General features: G+C 56.1%; 2 protein-coding genes across 2 annotated transcripts; one reads left to right on the top strand and one right to left on the bottom strand.

Annotated features, from left to right (window-relative positions):
- Nucleotides 1–3,497: 3,497 nt before the first annotated feature.
- On the bottom strand, nt 3,498–9,341 carry LOC123349772 (flt3-interacting zinc finger protein 1-like). The gene is made up of 2 exons (XM_044987946.1): nt 9,216–9,341; nt 3,498–8,327 (listed from the first exon to the last, which is right to left on the bottom strand). The coding sequence occupies exon 2, from the start codon at nt 8,301–8,303 to the stop codon at nt 6,885–6,887; it is 1,419 nt and encodes a 472-aa protein (XP_044843881.1). The 5' UTR covers nt 8,304–8,327; nt 9,216–9,341; the 3' UTR covers nt 3,498–6,884.
- Nucleotides 9,342–18,552: 9,211 nt separating this feature from the next.
- On the top strand, nt 18,553–23,603 carry LOC123349985 (zinc finger protein 524-like). Its single transcript, XM_044988321.1, has 2 exons — nt 18,553–18,680; nt 22,599–23,603. The coding sequence occupies exon 2, from the start codon at nt 22,641–22,643 to the stop codon at nt 23,601–23,603; it is 963 nt and encodes a 320-aa protein (XP_044844256.1). The 5' UTR covers nt 18,553–18,680; nt 22,599–22,640.
- Nucleotides 23,604–25,253: the final 1,650 nt, after the last annotated feature.

Below are 25,253 nucleotides of genomic sequence, written 5' to 3'. Positions count from 1 at the left end.
CCAGCCTCGTTATACCAGCAGTCGGACCAGTCCCGCGGTCCTTAGTACCTATGAATCTAAAGAGATTGAGCTCCATCAGCCACTCTTTTGAAGGCAGATTTCCCAGACCTTTGATCCTTCTTGTAGCCCTTTTCTGAACCCTGTCCAACTCGGGCAGCGTTCGCAGCGTTGTTCAAGCCGGGGGGGTCCCAGGATATTGGCGAGAGAAGGCGGGTGAGTTCAGATCATGCATTGGACCAGCTTCTGTTGGTGAGAGAGACGAGCTGTCACGGAGTGCGGGGGAGTCAGGGCCGAGCACTCCCCTTTTTCCTGCAATTCACCGTGACACTCAGCCAGCCAGCAAAACAGGTTTAGTAGATGACAGGAGCACAGTCCAAAACAGAGCTTGTAGGTGCAAACAGGACCTCTCAGTCAGATCCCTCTGGGGGGGCAAGGAACTTAGACCCCAGGCCTGGGACTCCCTCCGTTTCCCCAGCCAGCTCCAAACTGAAATCCCCTCCAGCCATCTCACCCAGCCTCCCCCCGGCTCCTCCTCCAGCCTTTGTCCAGTTTCCTGGGCAAAAGGCATCACCTGGCCGCAACTCCTCTCCTGGGCTCAGGTTACATGCTCAGGTATCGTCCCTCAAGTGAAGTCACACCCTGCTCTCCCATCATCAACGCAGACAGTCCCAATAAAACTCCCCCGCAACATTCCCAGGTCAATCCGCCCCACTCCCTGCTCCGTCACACGAGCTTTCGAGCTCTCAGAGCTCGTCTTCTTTGAGATCTATCAGTTAGCCAGTTTTGAACCCATCTGATAGGGGCGGTGTTGATTTCAGACAGCGCTCACTGGTTTTTAAGCAGCGCGGCAGATGGTATTAAGCCAGACAGCAGCCTAAGTGTATTACGTCAGGACAGCTACTTTACCAACCAAACCTGTATTATTTTGGAATCCCTGGGCCTACAGATTTCCCTTAATTGAGAGATCAGCTATAAAGCGTCTGTGACGGGTCATGAGATGCCACAGTAACCTCTACTAACGAAAGCGGATGGGAAAAGGTAGGAAAGGGACAGGGAAAGACTGAATTAGTCCAGAACAAAAGGCCACCTGCTATAACTCAGAGACTGTGTTAACATCATGCTTGGTAAACGGAAGTGTGGGATGAGAAATCGGTGGTGTCAGGAACTAGGCCTAACCGGTGGACAAATATGGAGATGGGCGGTTCCGCCCATCACTCCCTTTTGAGGTCCTTATAGAAAGAAATTTGGGGGAGGGGGAGAAAAATTGGCAACTGGAGCAAGCTCCACCATCACGGCGGCCCCCACCCAACCCCCCGGACTCCTGGGACCCCAGACCTTCTTCATCTTAATCCTGAGAGCTGTCCCGACCGAACCGGGCCAGAAATCCAGCCGACATCGCCACCGGCTCCAACTGCACCCTAACAGGGTTGGACTTTAGCAAGCCCAGCTGAGTTCATGTCTCTTTCCCCTGTTACTACCCTCAAAGAGACGGTCAGACGAGGCGGCTTTTCCTTCTCCAGGCTGGCCACAAGGAACGAAGGAGGTTGTGCAGATGGAAGCCTTGTTTAATACTTGACATTTCAACCTGTCTCTCCTTGGTTCCTGGAGCTTTCAATCAAAGGGTAGAAGGATTTTGAGCGGGGTGTTGGCCAGGGCTGAGGGCTCTGGCTACCAAACCTCATTTCATCCTTTAATGTTGGGCAGTGGCTGGGGCATGTCAACCCCCACGCAGACCGTGCTACCGCCTCTCGGGGAACTGGATTCGCTACTTCCCTAAAACCACCGTGGCTGACGTTACTTGGGGCAGGCAGCGTGGTCTAGCGGGCAAGACGCTGGACTGACACTCAGCAAATCTTGGCTCTGCCACTGGCCGGCTGGGTGGCCTTGGCCAAATCACGGTGCCCCTCGCTCTGCCTCAGTTTCCCCCTCTTTAAAATGGAAAAGAATGCTGCCCTCCTTGGTTAAGCGCTTTGGGATCTGCTGACGGAAAGCAATCTACAGGAGCTAGGCTCTTAGCTCCTATCGTTCTCTACTGACCATGTCCCATATTGGCCTCCCCATGATTTTACCCAGGATCAATACCAAGCTAATCAGCCTACAAGTAACCGGTTCATTCCATTGACCATTTCAAACACTGGCACAACATTCGCTTGTTCCCGGTCCTCAGGGACTTCTGCAGGTTTGTTAATGGGTCAGCGAGCGCCTCGGCCAATTCTTTGCACACTCTTGGGTGCAAGTTGTCTGGGCCTGTTGATTGCAAATGGGTTGCCTTTACTAGCTGTCATTTAAAATGCTAGTTATTGAGGGAATAGCAAACATTTCCCTAGCACCGTCACATGTGAATTCGTCATCCCGCTTTTTTCCAAACGCAGAACAGGAAGGTGTATAGACAGATGAAGGCAGGTAAGAGATTAATAGTTTAACGCAAGGAGGGACCATCCGTCTGACCTCCTGTATAGCACAGAGCATTAAATATCACCCAATCGACTTTTGAGACCAATAACTTATGTGTTCTTCCCAAAAACACCCCCCCAGCTCGCTCCGGTTCTTGCAATAATTTCCTCCCCGGCCTGAGAACTGAGAACAAGGTCCTCATTTGCAGGGTCTTTCACAGCACTCAAAACTCTTCTTTAGCCGCTCAAGCCTAGTCCTCCTAAGGGGGTGTCTTTGGGGTTTTCTGGGCTGAGATCAGGAGCCCCCCCTCCCCTGAGCCCTCCTTCTGACATTGCTTCTGTCCCAGACCCTTGCCTATATTGTTACTGTGAGACGGAGAAAGTTGAGATCTCTGGGTAGGTTCCCACGAGGCACCGAGCCAGACGGCAACGTGCGGCACCCCTGTGCCACCTCTCCGCGGCGCACTAGGCATGGGCTCCCGGTGCATACCCTCAGCGCCGACGCCAGCAGCCGAGCGCCCGAGCAATATGCAACCATTGGCTGTACGCCGCCGTACCGGGGGCATCAGCCAAAGCCCGTAGCGTAGACGTGGCCACGGATCCTGGCAACAGAGAGGCCTCAGAGGCGGAAAAGCGAGACTGCCACGCAGCAGCCCGTGAGCATGGCGCAGGACGTGGGAAAAGCTAGAGAGCGCGCTACGGGGTCTGTTGTCGAGGGGCAGCCCGCTCAGACACCGCTCCCGTTCGTGGTCCGCCCTGTGTTCAGAGAAGCAGGACTTTGTAAATAAGCAAGATGGCAGCAAACTCCATGAATTTCTACTTCCACCAGGAATATGCCCTGCGCCCTGAACTGTGACCAGCGGCTCAGGTTCAGAAGGAAGCCAGGCCATGGAACAGGGGTTGGGCTGAGCCCCAGATCCCTTTAAAGGGCACAGACCACCCCGTTACACGGGTAGTGTTTCTCCCAGAAGGTAACGGTAACCAAATCACCGCTCGATCTTCTTTTCGGTAAGCTAACCAGCGACACGGCTGGTGGATCCACAACTAGATCACAATCAAGGGGAAAAAAAAACGTGTATCAAATGTTGTCTCTAACCACCGCAATTTCATTTTAGGAGCTGCTGTTCGAACTGAAGTTGGGTTTGTTCGGAAAACCCACACGCGGATCGGGCGACGGGAGAGCTGATCGTAGCAGCAGAGAGTGAAAGAGCTCGACGTGTTTAGCCTAAACCGCCGGATGTCGCCACGAGGCAGGGAGAAGAGCAAGCGAAGCTGCAGGACAGCATAGGCCCAAAGCAAATGGGCCGTGGGTCCATTTCAAAGGCAGTTTTTAACCAGAAACTGAGTGAGGTCCTGGAGCAGCAGGGGGCAAGCGGCCTCTCTGGTTTGAAGATGGGTTTTGATCAGTTTCGAACGGGGTGATCTGACAAGGGGTGAGCTGACTGGATTTGCTGACCCGAAGAACAAGCAGCAGACGTCCCAGGGAGTCCTGCCCAATCTTGGGGCCTGTCCCCGTCCCCCACACCCTCCCCGCCAGTTTTTGGCATCCGGAAAAAATAAAAGCCGGGATTTGGTCAGGAGGGAGAAAGAGGTTTTTTATTTTCTGGTTTTTCAGCGTCGAGCTTCTCAGCGGGGGAATTTGGGGGATTTTTTACAAACAAAGGGAGAGAAAAAAACGACGCTAAACTATTTTAAACCAAAAAAAGATTCTTTTAAACCGGGGCTCTGGCTCTTGGGAACTAGAGATGGCGCCACGGCGGGATATCACATGCAGGGGATTCCCCGTTCAGCCAAGGGACAGGGGAGGCCCGGGCAATCCAAAATCTGAGATTCACTCTCTTCCCACCTCCGGCTCCGGCATGTCTCCCCTCCCCTCAAAACCAGCGCCGTGACCCTTCTGCAGCTGAGCAAAGCGTCCGCAGATCTGCACTCCTGGGAGACCTCACAATAACAAGCTGCTGTGTGCGACCCAGCGTTGAGGAGACCCTACAATAACAAGCCCTAGTGGCTGCAGCCTAGTGCCCAGCAGAGATCTCACAACTGCAAACCAGTATGGGCAACCATGTGTTTATGAGAGACCCTACAATAATAAACCAGCATCTGCAGCACAGGAGTTCCCCTGTGGGACTGAACTGGCAATGTCTGCAAATGACCCTACAATAACAAGTGTGACCCTCGGCAACATGAGAGACCCTACAATAACGAAGGGGTGTGTGCAGCCCCAGCACTCCTGAGAGAATCTATAACAACAAGCGTGACCTTGGGCATTTCTTAGAGACCCTACAATAACCGAAGGGCGTGGAGCACACAACCAAGAGACCCTACAATAACACACCGCGTGCAATGGGAGAGAAACATCTTTTCAAGGACATAGCCGGGTGAGAGGGCACGTGGAAGGTTGGGGGAGGGGCGCCTGTGTGACACCCCCACATCCTGCAGTCGTTTCTGTTTCCAGCCTCCGCGCTCTAGGCTTAGAGGAGACGGGCAGGGCTGGAGCCAAGCTCCCCGGCTTGCTGGTTCTCCAGTCGCCGGCGCGGACTAGGATGTGCGTGCATGTGAAGGGGGCTTGGCCATCACTCAGGATTTGGTGTCAGAGGTGGGATCCAAGCCGATGCCTCCCCAAGGGCTGGAGGACAGTGTGGCAGCTCAGGCTGCCTGGGTCGGGGTCGCACGGACCGCGGTGCCGGGAAGAACCTGGAGATTCCTTCTGCTCTGACTGGGTCTGAGTCTGGATGTTAAAGGCCTCGCCTAGTCTCTGAGGCAGCCTTCAGCCACGGCCTTGAAATGCCCCTCGTGGCTCCAATATTCTGTTCTCCCTAGATGATAGATTCATAAACTGGAATAAATCGGACGTAGCTCCATTGAGTCAATGGGACTAGACCCCCAGCTGGTGTCAATGGGCCGTAGCTCCACTGAGTCCATGGGGCCAGACCCCCACCTGGGGTCAATGGGCCGTAGCTCCATTGTGTCCATGGGGCCAGACCCCTAGCTGGTGTCAATGGACCATAGCTCCATTGAGTCCATGGGGCGAGACCCCAACCTGGGGTCAATGGGCCATAGCTCCATTGTGTCCATGGGGCCAGACCCCCAGCTGGGGTCAATGGCAGCAGCTCCATTGAGTCCATGGGGCCAGACCCCTAGCTGGGGTCAATGGCCGCAGCTCCATTGAGTCAATGAGGCCAGACCCCCAGCTGGGGTCAATGGGCCGTAGCTCCATTGAGTCCATGGGGCCAAACCCCCAGCTGGTGTGAACTGATGAGAGGGTCCATGACAGGGGGGTCACAGGGGAAAGATGGGGGCACACAGGGCAAAACCACTGAGCAGAGCAATGCAGGAAGGGAGAGCGTCCAGGAGACACTATGGCCCTGGATATACAGAGACCCCTAGTGGAGATGCCGGGCAGCACAGGCTGGAGCAGTGCCAGGGTCCCTCTGAGCCCAGAGACCCCTAGTGGGGATGCTGGGCAGCGCAGGCTGGGGCAGTGCCAGGGTCCCTCTGGGCCCAGAGACCCCTAGTGGGGATGCCGGGCGGTGCAGGCTGGGGCAGTGCCAAGCTCAGTCTGGGCCCAGAGACCCCTAGTGGGGATGCCGGGCAGCGCAGGCTGGGGCAGTGCCAGGGTCCCTCTGGGCCCAGAGACCCCTAGTGGGGATGCCGGGCGGTGCAGGCTGGGGGAGTCAGTAGTCTCAATGCAGAATCCCTAGATATATTCCGTCTACGTGACTGCTGGGTCTTCTGTCCCGCGGAAGCAAAGGCAGGGCTGATAACTAGCCTAGGGCGCACAACTGCCTGAGCACTTTCAAAAGACCCCGCAAGAACAGACTGGCCCACACAGTCCCACCAGCCCCTAATAACAACTCTCTGTGCAGCCCCAAGCTTGAGAGGGACCGAACAATGACGAGCCAGCATATGTAGTGAGACCCTACAATAACAAACCAGCGTGTATAATGAGACCCTAGAACAACAAACCATTGTGTACAACCCAGCACTAACAAGTGATCCTGCAATAACCAAACTGGCTTACGCTCATGAGTAACTCTACAGCAATAGATTGCCATTTGAATTTAGACCCTACAAAAACAAACCAGCGTGCGCAATGAGACCCTATAATAACAAACCGATCTATGCAGCCCAGCACTCATGAGTGACCTTACAAAAACAAACCGGCACGTGCAATGAGACCCTACAATAACAAACCGATTTGTGCAGCCCAGTGCTCGAGTGACCCTACAAAAACAAATTGGCATATGCAGAGAGACCCTACTATAACAAACTGGCACTTGCCAAGAGACCCTACAATAACAAACCAATCTGTGCAGCCCAGCACTCATGAGTGACCCTACAATACACTGCAATTACAAACCGATGTGCGCAGCCCAGCACCGAGAGGGCACCCGAGCAGAACACGCCGGCCCGTGGCTACGCCAGCAGGGAGAGCCAGAGGTGGAAGGCAGGACGCGCAGGCCGGCCGGGGCTGCCAGGGGCCCCAACCAGCTAGTCGATGCCACGGTGCAGTTTAAGGTGGCGGGAGAGGTTGCTGAAGGTGATGAAACCCTTGTGGCAGACGCTGCACTGGAAGGGGCGCTCCCCGCTGTGGAGCAGCCGGTGCCGTTTCAGGTAGCACTCGTGCCGGAAGAACTTGCCGCACTCGGTGCACTGGTAGGGTTTCTCGCCCGTGTGCACCAGCACGTGCCGGTCCAGGTCCCGCGGGCTGCGGAAGAACTTCTCGCACTCCGTGCACTTGTACAGCTTCTTGCCGGGCCGGGCGGGGAAAGCCCGCAGCTCCAGCCGGGGCAGCAGGTGGCGTTCCAGCTCCCCGCCGGCCGGCGGCACAGGCCCCGCCGCCACGGGCTGAGGGGCGCCCTCCGGGGGCAGCAGCATGGCGTGGCTCAGCTGGTGGGCCTCCAGGGGCGACAGGGCCCCGAAGCTCATGCCGCAGATGCCGCAGGCGAAGGAGGCCTCGCCCGTGTGGGCCGCCAGGTGAGCGGCCAGGGCGCCGGCGTTGGCAAAGAAGGTGCCACACTCGCACTGGTACAGGCTGTCCAGGGGGCGGGTGTCCTGGGGCTTGCAGGCCGGGCAGCCCGGCCCCTGCGGCGCCTGCTGCCCCGGGGCCCCCTTGCCCGCGCAGCCTTGGCAGGGCAGGAGCAGCGGCCGGTCCTTGGCGTGGGTGAGTTTGTGGCGCTCCAGCAGGGAGGGGGCGTTGAAGTCCCGCTCGCAGTCGGGGCACTTGAAGGGTTTGATGTCGGTGTGAGCCAGCCAGTGCCTCCCCAGCTCGGGCGCCAGCCGGAAGTGGCGCCCGCAGGCCCCGCAGCCATAGGGGGCCGCCCGCCCCTGGCCGCACAGGCGCTCCAGGCAGCGGGTGGCGCTGGGTGGCTCAGGGGCGCCCCCTCCGGGGGGAGGGCGGTGCTGGCGTTTAAGGTGCCGGCCCAGGCTGCTGCGGGAGGAGAAGCGGAGCTCGCAGACGTGGCAGCAGTAGGGTTTCTCGCCCGTGTGCACCACCTGGTGGTGGAGCAGGCCGGTGGAGTCGCGGAAGCCCTTGGGGCAGACGGTGCAGCGGTAGGGGCGTTCGCCGGTGTGGCTGCGGATGTGGTTGACCAGGTTGAAGGAGTGCTTGAAGCTCTTGCTGCAGTGCGGGCACTGGAAGGGTTTGAGTTCCGTGTGCCGGGCGAAGTGGCGCCGCAGGTCCGAGCGGTACCGGAAGCTCTTGTCGCACTCGGAGCAGTGGAAGGGCACCCGGGCGCCCGCCCCGTTGTCCGTCAGTGGGGTCGGCGCCAGACCGTCGGGGCCGTCCTCCGGGTCCGAGCACGGGATCATGCGCTCGATGGTGCCAGGCGCCCGGCCCGGGGGCTGCCCAGGCTCCTCTGCCCAGCCGGTGCCCAGTCCCCCAGGCAGATCAGTGCCATAGAGCTCCATCACCGCCGGGTCCCACGGACACCTCTGGGAAATCGCAAACAGGAGCCGAGTTAGTGATACTCCCTCTAGGGGGCGCTGGCCCCGATCCCGCCCTGGGGTGGGGACAGCCTGGCTCAGGGGTCTGGTAATTACCCGCAGACCATTATAAACCCACCGGCCTTGTTAATCTCCTGATCCCCATTACCTGGCTCTCAGCGCCCCAGGCAGAGGAAGAAGATTAATTCCAAAGCCCTGGCTTTGCCCCTCTATTTATAACCGCTCGGGCCACCAGCCAGCAGAAACCTCCTGTGACTGGCGGGGGCGCGACAGGACTCCTGGGTTCTCTCCTCCGCTCTGGCAGGGGTGTGGGGGCCAGTGGTCAGAACGGCGGGGGGGGAGGAGGGCTAGGAGCCAGGACTCCTGGGTCCTCTCCCTGGCTCTGGGAGGGGAGTGGGGTCTAGTGGTTAGAACAGGGGGGCTGGGAGCCAGGACTCCTGGGTTCTCTCCCCGGCTCTGGAAGGGGAGTGGGGTCTAGGGGTTAGAGCAGGGGGGCTAGGAGCCAGGACTCCTGGGTTCTCTCCCCGGCTCTGGAAGGGGAGTGGGGGCCAGTGGTTGGAGCAGGGGGGCTGGGAGCCAGGACTCCTGGGTTCTCTCCCTGGCTCTGGAAGGGGAGTGGGGGCCAGTGGTTGGAGCAGGGGGGCTGGGAGCCAGGACTCCTGGGTTCTCTCCCCGGCTCTGGAAGGGGAGTGGGGTCTAGGGGTTAGAGCAGGGGGGCTGGGAGCCAGGACTCCTGGGTTCTCTCTCTGGCTCTGGAAGGGGAGTGGGGGCCAGTGGTTAGAGCAGGGGGGCTGGAGCCAGAGCCGGGGGTTCCCCACTCCTGGCTCTTTGTGCTCCCCCAGTCCCCGGTGGGGGGGGCGCCCCCCCAGTACTTACAGCTCCCTCTGGGCGCCGACATTTTGGCAGCCGGGGCTCGTCACTTCCGCCCCGGGCGGGGGGTCGCGGCTGCCGGCCCCACGGGAAGAGGGGGGCCTAGGCTGCGCCCCTCGTCGTCCCCTCCCCCCACTGCCCGCCCCCAGCGCCCTGATTGGACACAGAGAGACCCAATGGGACCGTCGCTCCCCCCACAGCTCCACTTCCTGCCGAGGCCCAGGCCCCTACCCCCATCCTGCCTGTGGGCAAAGGGGAGGGGACTAGGACAGACGCCATTTTGACTGAGGGCAGGGAGGGGTGTAGTCAGAGAGTCGCCATCTTGATTGTGGGCAGAGAGGTGTAGTCAGAAAGGCGCCATCTTGACTGTGGGCAGGGAGGATGTAATGAGAGGGGTGCCATCTTGAGTGTGGGCAGGGGGTGTGATGGGCAAGGAGCCATCTTTACTGTGGGCAAAAGGAAGCAGAGGAGAGGCAACATCTTTACTGTGGGCAGGGAAATAAAACATTCCGAGAGGCTCCCTTGGAGGTGCCCTTGTGGGCCACACGAGGGGCAGGCTGAGAGAAGCCATCTTGACTGTGGGCAAAGAGGGGCGAGGCCCAATGCCCCAGTCCCCACCCCCCTGAGCCAGCCTGTCCCTGCCCTGGGGCCGGATGGGAGCCGGTGCCCCCTAGAGGGGAAAAGCCTCGATCCCCAGTCCCTGCCCCCCTGAACCAACCACCCCCTTCCCCTCATCGTTTGAAGACTGGCACAGACACTGAATTCACAGCTCATTTATCTCGCGAGGGGCGGGGGTGTTGCGGGGGGGGGGGGCGTCCGCACACAGGCCAGTCACTACGTTCTCTGCTGCACCCGCCAGGGGCCACCTGGGGTGACCTTTTCCAAATGCTCCCCCTCCGGGGCCCTGCCCAGGCCGGAAGCTAGAGCGGGGAATTGGTAAGAGCTGCTCAGGGAGCCCAGGCTACTGTGGGGCGCCCCAGACCCTCCACCTGCCCTGGATTAGGAGTCGGGGTGCCAGACCCCCACCCGGGGCATGCTGCCCTAGGGGTCAAAGGTCACCTCCCCCAGGGGTCACAGATTCCCTTTCCCAGGGGTCAGAGACCACCTCCCCTGGGGGGCTTGTGGATTCTGTCCCTCAGGCCTCCTGGGAGGGCATCCCTGGGAGTCTGCGGGGCAGGCAGGGGCCCCGGCTTGGGTGTGCCGCAGCTGGTGGCTCTGCAGGCAGCGCAGCTGGGCAGCCGTGCACCTCCTGGTGGTGCAGCGGGTCACTGGACTCACGGAAAACTTTCCCGCAGGGCGCACAGTGGTGCTGCTCCAGGTGCCAGAAGCTTTTGCTGCACAGGTGGCAGCGGAAGGGCTGCTGCCCAGTGCAGATCACACGGTGGCACTGCAGGCCTGAGACCTGGGAGAAGGGCTTGGCGCAGACGCTGCACTCCAGCTCCTCCTGGCGCCTGGCTTTCTGTGGCAGTGCCTGGCAGCGGTGCCCTGCCTGAACCGTGACAAGAGGAGGAAGAGGCCTGGCCCTGGTGCCAGTCCCCCCGCTGCAGCCCACCCTCCCCAAGGCGGTGCTGCTGGTGGTGAACCCAGGCATCATGCAGGTGCTTGAAACTCTCCTGGCAGAGTGGGTTTAACACCGACAGACCCCGGTCGTCGACAGGTGGGATCGAACCTGGGAGCTTAGTGCATGAGCCTCTACTGCAGAGGTGGCCAACCTGTGGCTCTGGAGCCACATGCGGCTCTTCAGAAGTTAATATGCGGCTCCTTGTATAGGCACCGACTCTGGGGCTGGAGCTACAGGCACCAACTTTCCAATGGGCCAGGGGGTGCTCACTGCTCAATCCCTGGCTCTGCCACAGGCCCTGCCCCCACTCCAGCCCTTCCCTCCCCCTACCCCCCACCCCCACCAGCCTCCTGCACACCAAGAAACAGCTGATCAGGAGATGCAGGGAGGGTGGCGGAGGCTCTGATCGGCGGGAGGCGCTGGGGGGAGTGGGAGAGCTGATGGGGGCTGCTGATGTATTGCTGTGGCTCTTTGGCAATGTACATCGGTACATTCTGGCTCCTTCTCAGGCTCAGGTTGGCCAGCCCTGCTCTACTGCATGAGCTAAAAGCCAACTGGCCGTTAGGTAAGGCTGTAGAGGAAACTCGTTAATCTCTCTCTAATTGGTCTCGGTGCCACTAGATGGGACAGAACACCACACCCAGGAGGTGTGTGGGTTACACAGGCATTGGTAGGACCTCTCGCCCGTGTGCAGCCACTGGTGCGTCAGCAGGTCGCTGGCGTTGCGGAAGGCCTGGGGGCAGGCGAAGGGCCCGGCGCCTGTGTGGATCCCGGCATGTTTGCACAGGTTGGAGGAGGTCCTGAAGCATTTCTTGAGTCGGCCGCGCTGGTGGAGACACTGCCCGGCTGGGCCCAGCTTGAGGGGCTGGGAGCAGTGGGAATCCAGCGCCGCCTTGTTCTCGAAGCGCCGGCCACAGAAGGAGCAGTGGAAGCCAGGCATTGCCGCCGGTGGGACAGCTGGGATTTCTGCCGGATGCTGATGCCACAGACGCCACAGCTAAAGGGCCACCGGCCCGTGTGGATATTCTTGTGCCGCTGCCGGTTGGACGGGTCGGAGAAGGCCCGGCCGCACGACTGGCTCTTGTAGCACCGTGCCCCACCGCCCCTTCCCTGCCGACAGGGTCCGGTTGGTGCCAGCTTTGCCACAGAGAGCACCGGGGGCCTCATCTGCCCTGTCCCGGGGTCAAGCCATGGGGCAGACGGGATTGCCCTGCCCCAGAGAGAGCACCAGAGTCAGGAGTCATTTACCATCCGCCAGAGCGACCAGTACAGGAACTGATCGTTAACGGTATTGATGAACCGCTAATAATGAGCCACCAATAAATGATACATTGTTGTTAATAACTATTAACACATGACACATTGCTCCTCATCAGCATTATCACGAATCAATGACACTCTGAGCTGGCCATCAATGATCAATAGATAATACAGGGCTATTCATCATTTTTATAACCGACCAGTAAAGGTACTGATGAGTCACTACATTGATGCCTGGCTAATAATGAAGCACCGATAAATATATAGATATTAATCAGGATTAATAACCAATACATTGCTACTGATCAGAACAATAAATAATCCATTGCTATTAGCCCTCTCCTGAGAGCTGCATCTCTTGCTCTCAGGCCGGTTGTTGGGGTCAGTGTGCGGGTGCTGGGGGTCTGTGTTATGCAGGGGGTCAGACGGGATGCTCTGGTGCTCCCTTCTGGCTTTGAACTCTATGGCTGGGTGCTGGGCAGCAGGGAGGAGCCACCCCCTCGCCCCTCGTGCCCTTTCCATCTGCTTTAGCCTGGTGTTCGCCTCAAGATTTAAGGAGAACAAACAAGCCCGACCAGAACAGAACTGCTGCCCCTCTCTGGGCACGTGCTGAGTGCCAGCTCCACATGGCGGGGCCGCGGGGAGAATTGACCTCTTCCCCGCCTAGCCTGTGCTGGGGTGGGGGTCAGGCCGATGTAAGGGTCACTGGCCACATGCGTCTCAGCCTCAGCCAGTCCAGCAGCTCTCTGCCCTGCACCTTCCCCGTCGGGGCCAGCGCCCAAGGAGACGTGCCAATGCTGGGGTCTTGGGAAGCAAGCGTCTGCTGTGCTACAGTGCCCGTGGCTTGGGGTGCCCTGGCCTAGAGCACTCCTTTAGGGCAGGGCTTCCCTTTGCACATTGATCCCCAGACTGGTCAGTGTGCAGAGCCGAGTGCTCAGAAGTTCGGAAATGCCAGTATTAAGGCTGCCTGGGCAACCTTAACTCTGCCCCTTGTGCACGTGCATTGTGATCCAGTCGTGAACCTCATGGTTCCGTGCCACTTGTGCTGTAGCACCCCTGCATCACTCAGTCACCAGAGGGGTGTGGGGTGAGGAGTTAAGAAAAGCACAGAGTTCTCGCAGGGCTAGGGCTCTGGCCTGGAACCCAGGAGAAGTGGGTTCTGTTCCTGCCTGGCCCACATATTTTCCGCTGGGCAGGACTGTTGTATGACAGCAGTGGCTTGGCTGTGTCTGGGTGATGTCATGTCCCCCCTTCTTCAGTCACCCTAGAGTCTTCCAAGGGAGACAACACCTCAATTGCCGCTATATAAATCCATGGTACGCCCACATCTTGAATACTGCGGGCAGGCCGGGACACCCCATCTCAAAAAAGGTTTATTGAAATTGGAAAAGGTACAGAGAAGGGCAACAAAAATGAACAGCTTCTGTATGAGGAGAGTCCCATAAGACTGGGACTATTCAGCCAGGGCCACCCGGGGGGGGGGGGGGGGGAAGTGGGGCAATTTGCCCCAGGCCCCGCAGGGGCCCCCATGAGAGTTTTTCAGGGCCCCTGGGGTGGGGTTCTTCACTCACTCTGTGCCCCCAGAAAACTCTTGCGGGGCCCGGGCCCTCAGAGCTTCTTCTGCTCCGGGTCTTCAGCAGCAATCCGGCAGCGGGGGGGGTCCTTCCGCTACGGGACCCGCTGCCGAAGTGCCCCGAAGACCCGCAGTGGGGGGTCCTTCTGCCCCGAGACCCACCGCCGAAGACCCCAGGCCCCCCCCAGGTCTGGGTGGCCTTGTTTTCAGCTTGGAAAAGAGACGGCTAAGGGGGGATATAATTGAGGTCTATAAAATCATGACTGGTGCGGAGAAAGTAAATAAGGATGTGTGATTTACTCCTCATAACTCAAGAATTGAGGAGTCACCCAGTGAAATGAACAGGCAGCAGATTTAAAACAAACAAAATAAAGTATTTCTTCATAGTCAACCTGTGGAACTCACTGCCAGAGGATGTTGTGAAGGCCAAAATATTAACAGGGTTCAAAAAAGAACTAGTTAAGTTCATGGAGGACAAGTCCATCCATGGCTATTAGCAGGGCCGCCCAGAGGATTCAGGGGGCCTGGGGCAGGGCCGGGTCTTCGGCGGCAATTCAGTGGTGGATCCCTCTCGGAGGGAAGGACCCGCCGCCGAATGCAGCCGAAGAATAAAGTGGCGGTGGTAGAGCAGCCTAAGTGCCGCCGATCACGGCTTCCCCCCCCCCCCCCCCGCCGTTTGCGGCGCTTGTACTCACCGGGCGGCGCTCCAAGGCTTCGGCAGCACTTCAGCGGCGGGTCCTTCACTCTCTCCGAGTCTTCCGCTGCTCTGAAGGACCCGCCGCCGAAGACCCAGAGCGAGTGTAGGGCCCGCTGCCGAAGTGCCGCCAAAAACCCGGAGCGGGTCGCGGGGCCCCACGATTGCCTCACCTGCCCCCTCCTCTGGGCGGCCCTGGCTATTAGCCAGGATGGGCAGGGATGGTGTCTCTAGCCTCTGTTTGCCAGAAGCTGGGAATGGGCGACGGGGGATGGATCACTTGATGATTCCCTGTTCTGTTCACTCCCTCTGGGGCACCTGGCTCTGGCCACTGTTGGAAGACAGGACACTGGGCTAGACGGACCTTTGGTCTGACCCAGTGTTGCCGCTCTTATGTTCTTATGTTCTAAAGGTAGTGATTAGTTGCTAATTACTTACCATCAATTCTATCTTTACTAACCATTATTATAACTTATAGCAAACTGATTAGTTACTAATAATTAACAATTAAGATAACTTTATTTTTCCCTATAGTAACCAATCAATGAAGGTACACATTAGTTACAAATAATTAACCATTAATACAACTTTTTCAATCGTTCTTGCAACTGATCGTATCAATCATTATTACAACTAACAAGTTGATTGATTAGTCACTAAAATTAACTATCAATCCGTAATAGAGTTTTACTGATCATTATGGCAAATGATCAATAAAGGCAATGATTAGTCTTTTATCAGTCATCAGTCCTTATTATGATAATATCAATTAGTAATATCCCTGACAAACAAAGGCATTGATTAGTCACTCATAATTATTTATCAGTAAATAATGAATTAATATTAATAATTGATTGAAAGTATTGATAAGTAACTAATTAGTATAGACAGCCAATCATATATTGTTATTAACCATTATTATAAACTATAAACAAAGGTATTGATTCGTCAGTAATAATTAGTCATCGTAGATTAATGTTATTATTATCATTGATTGAAGTTATTGATTATTTACTAAATAACTGATCACCAATTAATAACACAGCTTCATAGTTCATTATTACAACTCATTAAGAAATTTATCAGTTGGTAACTACTAATAGTAATCAGGTAATATCAGTTTTTATTACCACCGATCATAGAATCATAGAATCATAGAACTTAAGATCAGAAGGGACCATTATGATCATCTAGTCTGACCTCCCGCAAGATGCAGGCCACAAAAGCTGACCCACCCACTCCTGAAATAATTATCTCCCTTGACTCAGCTGTTGAAGTCCCCAAATCCTGATTTAAAGACTTCAAGTAGCAGATAATCCTCCAGCAAGTGACCCCTGCCCCATGCTGCGGAGGAAGGCGAAAAACCTCCAGGGCCACTGCCAATCTACCCTGGAGGAAAATTCCTTCCCGACCCCAAATATGGTGATCAGCTGAACCCCGAGCATGCGGGCAAGACTCTCCAGCCAGACACTCAGGAAAAAGACTTTCAATATCCCAACATTGACCCTCGGTACTAATTACCAGTGGTCGCACGTTATTGACCTATTGACTAAATCACGTTATCCTATCAAACCATTCCCTCCATAAACTTATCAAGCTTAATCTTAAAGCCAGAGAGGTCCTTCGCCCCCACTGTTTCCCTCGGTAGGCTGTTCCAGAATTTCACTCCCCTGATGGTTAGAAACCTTCGTCTAATTTCAAGCCTAAACTTCCCGACTGCCAATTTATATCCATTTGTTCTCGTGTCCACATTAGTACTGAGCTGAAATAATTCCTCTCCCTCCCTGGTATTTATCCCTCTGATATATTTAAAGAGAGCAATCATATCTCCTCTCAACCTTCTTTTGGTTAAGGAAAACAAACCGAGCTCCTCAAGTCTCCTTTCATACGACAGGCTTTCCATTCCTCGGATCATTCTAGTGGCCCTTCTTTGTACCGTTAAAGCTTGAATTCATCCTTCTTAAACATGGGAGACCAAAACTGCACACAGTACTCCAAATGAGGTCTCACCAACGCCTTGTATAACGGGACTAGCACCTCCTTATCTCTACTAGAAATACCTCGCCTAATGCATCCCAAGACCGCATTAGCTTTTTTAACGGCCACATAACATTGCTGACTCATAGGCATCCTGCGATCAACCAGGACTCCAAGGTCCTTCTCCTCTTCCGTTACTTCCAACTGGTGTGTCCCCAGCTTATAACTAAAATTCCTGTTAGTCATCTCTAAATGCATAACCTTACACTTCTCACTATTGAATTTCATCCTATTACTAATACTCCAGTTTACAAGGTCATCCAAATCTCCCTGGAGGATATCCCAATCCTTCCCCGAATTGGCAATACCTCCCAACTTCGTGTCATCTGCAAACTTTATCAGCCCACTCCTACTTTTGGTTCCGAGGTCAGTGATAAATAGATTGAATAAAATCGGACCCAAAACTGAACCTTGAGGAACTCCACTGGTAACCTCCCTCCAACCCGACAGATCACCTTTCAATACGACCCGCTGCAGTCTCCCCTTTAACCAGTTCCTTATCCACCTCTGGATTTTCATTTCGATCCCCATCTTTTCCAATTTAACCAGTAATTCTTCATGCGGTACCGTATCAAACGCCTTACTGAAATCAAGATATATCAATAAAAGTATTTATTATCCACTAGATATTAATCACTCATCCATAAGGAACCATTAATCAGCATAATAATCCTTGCTTTGGGGTTTATTTTAACCAATCACCCAAACCACCAACACATTTCTTAATATTGCAGCCAACAGGCCCTCAGCATTATTTCAGGGTTATTAACACTATATAATTGACCAAAATTCATGTGTTATTTTTAGACTAATTAATTAACAGCAGATTGCCATTCAATTAATATCTGCAGTGCGAGTCCATTCTTAGGCCCTGATTGTCCACTCTTTGGGGCAGGGGCTCTCTGATCCGTGTGTACAGCTTGTGGGCCATTGTCGTAGTGCTACCGTAATACACCTAATAAACAATGTACAGCACCTAGCACGGGGCCCTGGGCTATAACTGGGGCTCCTACGCGCAACCGTAATACACCTAATAAATAACAACAACAATAGATTTGTGCTGATCTTTAAGCCTGAATAGCCCGATTGACTTTGGTGACTGTGGTTACCAGCTTAAAGCTGGGCATCTGCATGAGGGCAGACAGCAGCTGTGCCTTCGGAGTGGGTTTTTTTAAGCAATCTGTCTCAACTGAGAAATTGCTTCTGGGTCAGTTCTTTTTATAATGAATCCATCCTCTTACTGGGCAACATGCCAGCGAGAGTGCTGGGGTGAAGCCTGCACTTTCCGCCCCACGATACGGAAAGAACCGGCGCGTGCGAGGGTTGGTGACCAGTCGCTCTGTTTGGGGCCAGCGCCGTGTGACTGGAGAAGCGGCATAGTTGTGTTTCAGAAAGCTGGAAAAAGTGACCCGGTCAGTTACAGGCCTGCTAGTCTGACCTCAGTTGGAGCCGAGGCTTTCGAAGGAAATGTGAAGGCAAGTGAGATCAAATTCCCGGAGGTAAACAGAAGAGGGGATGTAAACCCAAGGGGGATCGTGACAGGGTCTCCAGACGTCCTGCTTGGAGACAGTAACTGATGCTTTAGCTAAGAGAAGTGCAGCAGATCGGCCATCCTTGGACTTCAGGGCAGCAGGTGACATGATGCCGAATGGGGAAATCGTAGTTAAAAGAGAGATGACGGGGAACTGGGAGGTGGGTGAGGAACTGGCAGGCGGGGTGACTGCAGCGGGCCATGCTGGAAAGTGAATTGTCGGAGTCCCTCAAAGATCGGTCTTGGGACCAATCTTACTCAAGATCTTCATTCCTGACTTTGGCCCAAAAGGCTCCTAGGGGTGCGCTAATGGAATCTGCTGGGGAACATTGCAAGATTATACAGGGAGATTTGGAAGGCCCTGAAGGCTGGAGTGAGAGAAGAAACGGTGAATTTGTGTCTGGGCAGCGCCCGGCACAATGGGGCCCCGATCTTGGCGACTCTGTGTCTGGGCAGCGCCTGGCCCAACGGAGCCCTGATCTTGGCAAATTTGTGTCTGGGCAGCACCCAGCCTGACGGGGCCCCGATCTCGGTGACTCTGTGTCTGGGCAGCGCCCGGCCCGACGGGGCCCCGGTCTCGGTGACTCTGTGCCAAGGGGGGACCCTTGGTGCCTGGTCCGGCCGGGCACTGGGACCCAGCAGACTCCGGAGCCGGGGCTGGGCTCCTGCTCTCGGCCGGGGGCTCTGCTGGGTCCCGGTGCCCCGGCCCGGCTCCGGCTGCTGGGAGCGGGCCTGGCAGCGCGGTTTCCTGCCGGGCGCAGAGCGCGGCGCGCCCGCCCCGTGCGCCCAGCTGCGGGGATGAGAACGAGAAGCAGGTACCGACTCGCCCGCCCGCGCCCGGGGCAGCAGCCGGCTCCGGCCCGGGGAGCCGCACGGGCTGGCGGGCTCCGGCCGCCCCGACCCCGCCGGCCGCCACCGCAGCGGCCTGCCCGGGGGGAGGCGAATGTCAGGGGAGGGGGCCGGGGCAGGCGGGGGAGGGGGGTCTGGGCTGTGCGTGAGGCCGGGGAGGCGGCGGGGGAGGAGAGACACCGGGACACAGAGACACACATGCAGATGGACATAGGGACACACAGACAAACAGACACAAGACAGACACCGGGATGCACTGACAGAGACAGGACGCACAGACAGACACACACAGGGACGTACAGACAGACAGACACCAGGACGCACAGACAGACACAGGACACACACACACAGACAGACACCAGGATGCACAGACGGACACAGGACACACACACAGACAGACAGACACAGGGATCCACTGACAGATACAGGCACGTACAGACGGACACCGGGATGCACAGACAGACACAGGGACGTACAGACGGACGCAGGACACACAGAAAAAAAATAGACACAAGGATGCACCTAGAGACACAGGGACGCACAAACAGACAGACACAGGGATGCACAGTGGACACAGGGATGCACAGACAGACACAGGGACACACAGAGAGTCAGACACAGATGCACAGACAGACATAGGCAGGCAGACAGACACAGGGATGCACAGGCAGACAGACACAGGGACGCACAGACAGGCAGACAGACACAGGGACACATAGACACAGGGATGCACAGGCAGACAGACACAGGGACGCACAGACAGAGGACACACAGGTGACACAGACAGACACTTCCATGCCCATTCCATCTCCGCCCCATCTGGCAGGCGGGCAGGGCCCTGGCTCTGATGCCCTACACCCGCTGCTCTCCCTCTGCCTGATAGAGCTGTCTCAGAAGCTGCCCGCATCCAGCCCTGGTGCCACGGGAGAGGTGCGGCCCCTGGCAGGGCAGCGCAGCATGTCAGGAGGTGCAAGGCGCTGCACATTCCTGATCACCTTCCTAGGCTCAGGCAGTGGACAGTGGCTAGAGACAGGGGGCGTATCTGTGCCCTGGGGACAGGTGTCCAGAGGGAGCAGTCCAGGGAATGGAGAGAGCTGGGGAGGGCAGGTGTGGGGGGCACTGTTATGGAGAGGGGAGAAGGGGGAATTGGTGGGGGGCCAGAGGGGGAAAGGAGGGATGAGAAGGAAGGTGGGTTGGGGGACAGGAGCAGGAAGCTGCTGGGAGTGGGACTCAGGGCTCCTGGGTTCTATCCCCTGCTCTGGGAGGGGAGTGGGCTCTACTGGTTACAGCAGGGGGGGCTGGGAGTCAGGACTCCTGGGTTCTATCTCCAGCTTTGCAAGGGGAGTGGTGTCTAGTGGTTGCTAAAGATGATAATGCCAATTTAATAGCCTTAGACTTCTGCAAGTTATTTGACTTGGTACCACACAACATTTTGATTAAGAAACTAGAATGATACCAAATGAACATGGCCCAGAATAAATGGCCTTCAAAACTGGCTAACTGAGAGGGCTCAAAGTGTAACTTTTAGCAGGGAATCATCACGTGTTTCTAGTGGGGTCCCTAAGTGATTTCTAGTGGGGTCCCTACGGTTCTTGTCTCTACATGATTTAATGTTTTTACCAATGGCCTGGCAGAAAACATAAAATCGCCGCTCGGATGACACAAAGACTGGGGACACGGGAAATAACGCAGAGGCCGGGTCACTGACTCAGAGCAATCTGGGTCTCTTGGAAAACTGGGCGCAAGCAAACAATGTGTTTTAATGAGGGCTGGCAATTCATCGCAGTTAACTCACGTGATTAACCCCAAAAAATTAATCGTGATTAATGACAGTTTTAATTGCACTTTTAAATATCGATTGAAATTTATTATAAATATTTTTGGATGTTTTTCTACATTTTCAAACATATCGCTTTCAACACCAATACAAAGTGCACAGTGCTCGCTTCCTATTTTTATTTTTGATTACAAATATTTGCACTGTAAAAATGATAAAATAAATAGTATTTTTCAGTTCGCCTCATACAGTCCTCTAGTGCAATCTTCTCACCAGAAAGTGCAATTTACAAATGTAGATTTTTTGGTTACACTGCACTTAAAACCAAAACAATGTAAATATGTCCCCTGCTCTGTTTTACCTGCATTCTGCCTTATATTTCATGTTATAGCAGTCTCGGATGACGACCCAGCACATGCTGTCCGTTTTAAGGACACTTTCATTGCAGATTTGACAAAATGCAAAGAAGGTACCGATGTGAGATTTCTAAAGCTAGCTACAGCACTCAACCCAAGGTTTAAGAATCTGAAGTGCCGTCCAAAATCTGATCAGGCCGGGGTGTGGAGCATGCTTTCAGAAGTCTTAAGAGAGCAACACTCCGATGTGGAAACTACAAAACCCCGAACCACCAAAAAAGAAAATCAATCTTCTGCTGGTGGCATCTAACTCAGATGGTGAAAATGAACATGCGTTGGGCCGCTCTGCTTTGGATCGTTCTCGAGTAGAACCCGTCATCAGCATGGACACGTCCTCTGGAATGGTGGTTGAAGCATAAAGGGACATATGAATCTTTAGCACATCCGGCACATAAATATCTTGCGACGCCAGCTACAACAGTGCCATGCGAATGCCTGTTCTCACTTTCTGGTGCGATGTAAACAAGAAGCAGACAGCATTATCTCCTGCAAATGTAAAGAAACTTGTCTGTCTGAGCGATTGACTGAACATGTAATAGGACTGAGTGGACTTGTAGGCTCAATAATTTTACATTGTTTTGGTTATGAGTGCAGTTATGTAACAAAAAAAAATCTACATTTGTAAGTTGCACTTTCCCGATAAAGAGATTGCACTATAGTACTTGTGTGAGCTGAATTGAAAAAATATTATTTTTTTATCTCTTTTACAGTGCAAATATTTGTAATCAAATATAATCATATAAAATGAGCACTGTACACTTTTAGTCTGTTATAATTGAAATCAACATATTTGAAAAAGTAGAAAAACACGGACAAATATTTATAATACATTGCAATTGGTATTCTATTATTGTTTAACGGTGCGATTAAAACCGCAATTAATTTTTTTAATCGTTTGACAGCCCTAGGTTTAATATGGCAAAATGCCAAGGTATCCAGCTAGGAACAGAGATGTTGGCCATGTTTGTGGGCTGGGGGACCCTCTCCTGGGGAGCAGCGACTCTGACAATGATTGAGGGCAGGCAGGTGGCTGGGGGACCCTCTCCTGGGGAGCAGCGACTCTGACAATGATTGGGGGCAGGCACGGTGGATAATGAGCAGAACAGGAGCTCCTGGTGCCGTACTGTGGCCGATAGACCTAATACGATCATGGGGAACGGGAATCTCGAGTAGACGCAGAGAGGTTATTTTAGCCCGGGATCTGGCCCTGCGGGCGACCGCTGCTGGGATCCCGTGTCCAGTTCTGGTGCCCCCCAGTCAGGAAGGATGGTGATCAATCAGCGAGGGGTCAGAGAAAAGCCAGGAGAACGGCTAAAGGGTGAGAAAACCCGCCTGAGAGGGAGAGACTCCAGGAGCTGGATCTAATTAGCTTCACAGAGAGAAGGTTCGGGGTGACTTCATCCCTGGCTATCAGTACCTCCCGGGGGAACAAATATTCACTAACCAGCTCTTCAATCCAGCAGAGGAAGGTCTGGCACCATCCAACAGCTGGAGGCTAACAGCCAAATTCCGACCCGAAACGAGGCGTCCCTTGTTAATGGTCGGAGCAATTAACCACTGGTGGATTCCCCATCACTGATGGTGTCTATCGGGGGCAGGGAGTTGATGACGGGACGATGCCGCCCTGGCTCCAGGGTAGATGGGACCCGCTGGGGCGTCTCCGGCTCTCACCCTGTCCCCTTGCCCCGCAGCGATGGCCGGGTAGGCGAACGGAGTGCCGACACAGCCGCCGGATGGAGCCAGCCCAGCGGAGGGAGTGGGACGGCGTGCAGGGGGGCAGCCCGCCCTCGAAGACGGCAGAGGGAGGCGAGGGCCACCCGGGCAGCCACGCCTGGCAGGACCTGGAGGTGACGGGGATCTGGCCAGCGAGCGCCCGCTACGCCCAGCCCACGCCCAAGTGGGGCGAGGCTCCAGCCCGGGGCAGGCGGCCGGAGGGCCCGGGGGTGTCGCGCGCCCAGCCGGAGCCTCCCAAGCCAGGCCTGAGGGCGACGTGGGGTCCCAAGCTGCACTCGGCCTTGACGGGGTGGCCCCGGGGTGGGGACCCCCCGCGAGCCCCGCCCCCGAAGCCGCGGGGCCCCTACCGCAGCCGGCTGGCCGGCCCCGGCTGGCTCCTCCCTCCGGAGGCACCAGGAGCGGGCATCCCACCGTCGTCCCCTGCGGGCCAACCGGAGGACAACCTGCTGCTGATCGACGCCCAGGGCGTGCCCTACACGGTGTCCCGGCGGGACTTGGAGGCGGGGCCGGCCCCGGCCCCCCGGCGGGCGCACTGCTGCCCCGTGTGCCGCCGGGCCTTCCTGTACCTCTCGGACCTGGAGCGGCACCGCATCAGCCACTCGGAGCACAAGCCCCACCTGTGCCGGGCCTGCGGCAAGGCCTTCAAGCGGGCCTCCCACCTCCAGCGGCACCGGCACATCCACACCGGCGAGCGCCCCTTCCGCTGCGCCGTCTGCCAGAAGGGCTTCCGGGAGTCGGGCGAGCTGCTGCGGCACCAGCGGGTGCACACGGGCGAGAAGCCCTACCAGTGCCCGCTCTGCCGTCTGCGTTTCACCGAGCGCAACACCCTCCGGCGCCACGCCAAGCGCAAACACGCCCGCGAGGCCTGCTACCAGGGCGCCGGGCCGGGCGCCTGGGCCGACGGGGGCGAGGGCCGGCCCGGGTGGGCGGGGGAGGGCAGCCAGGAGGTGGGGAGCCCCTGAGAGCACCGGCGGCCCGGGGGGATGGAGCGAGGCTGAGGGTCAGGCCCCCTCAGCTGCACTGGGCTCTCTGGGGATGGGGGCCGTCCGGGATGGAATTAAGTTGGGGGTCCCTGGGAGATGGGGTCACTGGGGAGGGAGCAAGGCTGGGGGTCAGCCCCCCCCCAGCTGCACTGGGATCCCAGGGAGATGGGGGCAGGGACCCCTGGATTGTGCCGGGTCCCGGGGGGATGGAGTGAGGCTGGGGATCAGGGCCGCTGCCCCCCTACTGACCACCCTGCGTGATGCCATGACCCCTGGGGATTCAGTGGGCGGGGGAAGGAGCTACCCCCCCACCAGGCACTATCCCTCCAGGGATAGGGGGAGGAGGGAACAGCTGTGTCTGGGGGGGGCATATGAAGGGAATGCCTGTGTCTGGGGGGGCCCACACTGTCATACTAAGGGGCTGTCCCAGGCACGCACCCAGCGGACTCAATAAAGATGTTAGCTCTGTATGGCTGTCTGTGAACTCCTTTGGGGGGCAGAGGGAGCAGGGGGTGCCCATTTGTGGGGGGGTGGGCAGGATAGATACCAGAGTAGATGGGCCCATGGGTCTGATCCGGGGTGCAGAGAGGGGGCAGGATACCAGGGTAGATGGGCCTGTGAGTCTGATCTGGGGGACAGGATACCAGGGTAGATGGGCCTGTGAGTCTGATCTGGGGGACAGGATACCAGGGTAGATGGGCCTGTGGGTCTGATCCAGGGTGCAGAGAGGGGGCAGGATACCAGGGTAGATGGGCCCGTGGGTCTGATCCGGTGTGCAGAGAGGGGGCAGGATACCAGGGTAGATGGGCCTGTGAGTCTGATCTGGGGGACAGGATACCAGGGTAGATGGGCCCGTGGGTCTGATCCGGGGGAGAGGATACCATGGTAGATGGGCCTGTGGGTCTGATCCGGGGTGCAGAGAGGGGGCAGGATACCGGGGTAGATGGGTCCATGGATCTGATCAGAGGGGTGGGGTGGGGTAATAAGCAGGAGAATGATGGTTCATTTTGGGGGCAGTGGATATGTGGTAGGGGGAGGGGCGCTGTGTGGTTGGGGTGGGGGGTGACTCGTCCAGCTGTGGCTCCGCTTCTGGAAATGCACCGAGGGATCAAGCTCTGGGGAACACAAAGCTGACCCTGAAACCAGCCCCCAGTTAGCCCCATTGTGCAATCGGGGGACCCTGGCAGCCCCCAGGAATGACTGGAAGAGACCCACGCCCCAGGGTGGGGCTGAGATCACACCCAACTCACCGCACATGGTAGATCCCATGGCAAGGACCCATGTCACGGCAAGGCTGAGAGCCCCCCCCCAGCTCATTACACATGGTACATTCCAGGGAGAGACGCAAGAAGCAAGGGAATTCCCAGACAAAAAACTTTGTGAAGTTGGATTTATGGGCATAAACCATTTAATTAAATAATTAAGGAGATTCCCAGACCAAAAAATACTTCTTTAAGATAGAATTGAGGTTCTAACAAAAGAAAATCCCTTTTAAAACAATAGTTACATCAAAAATCAAATATTTTATAAGTACAGGACAGTAAAATTAAACTAAAAATTAAAGTAAGATTTTAAATGTTAATATATTTAAACTAAATTAAACTAGACACAGCAAAACATTACAATGAA

This window comes from Mauremys mutica, chromosome 15 (assembly GCF_020497125.1).
Source record: "Mauremys mutica isolate MM-2020 ecotype Southern chromosome 15, ASM2049712v1, whole genome shotgun sequence".
Classification (NCBI taxonomy): domain Eukaryota; kingdom Metazoa; phylum Chordata; order Testudines; family Geoemydidae; genus Mauremys; species Mauremys mutica.
The sequence above is the reverse complement of the archived record's forward strand: the minus strand, read 5'-3'. Positions and strand labels throughout refer to the sequence as shown.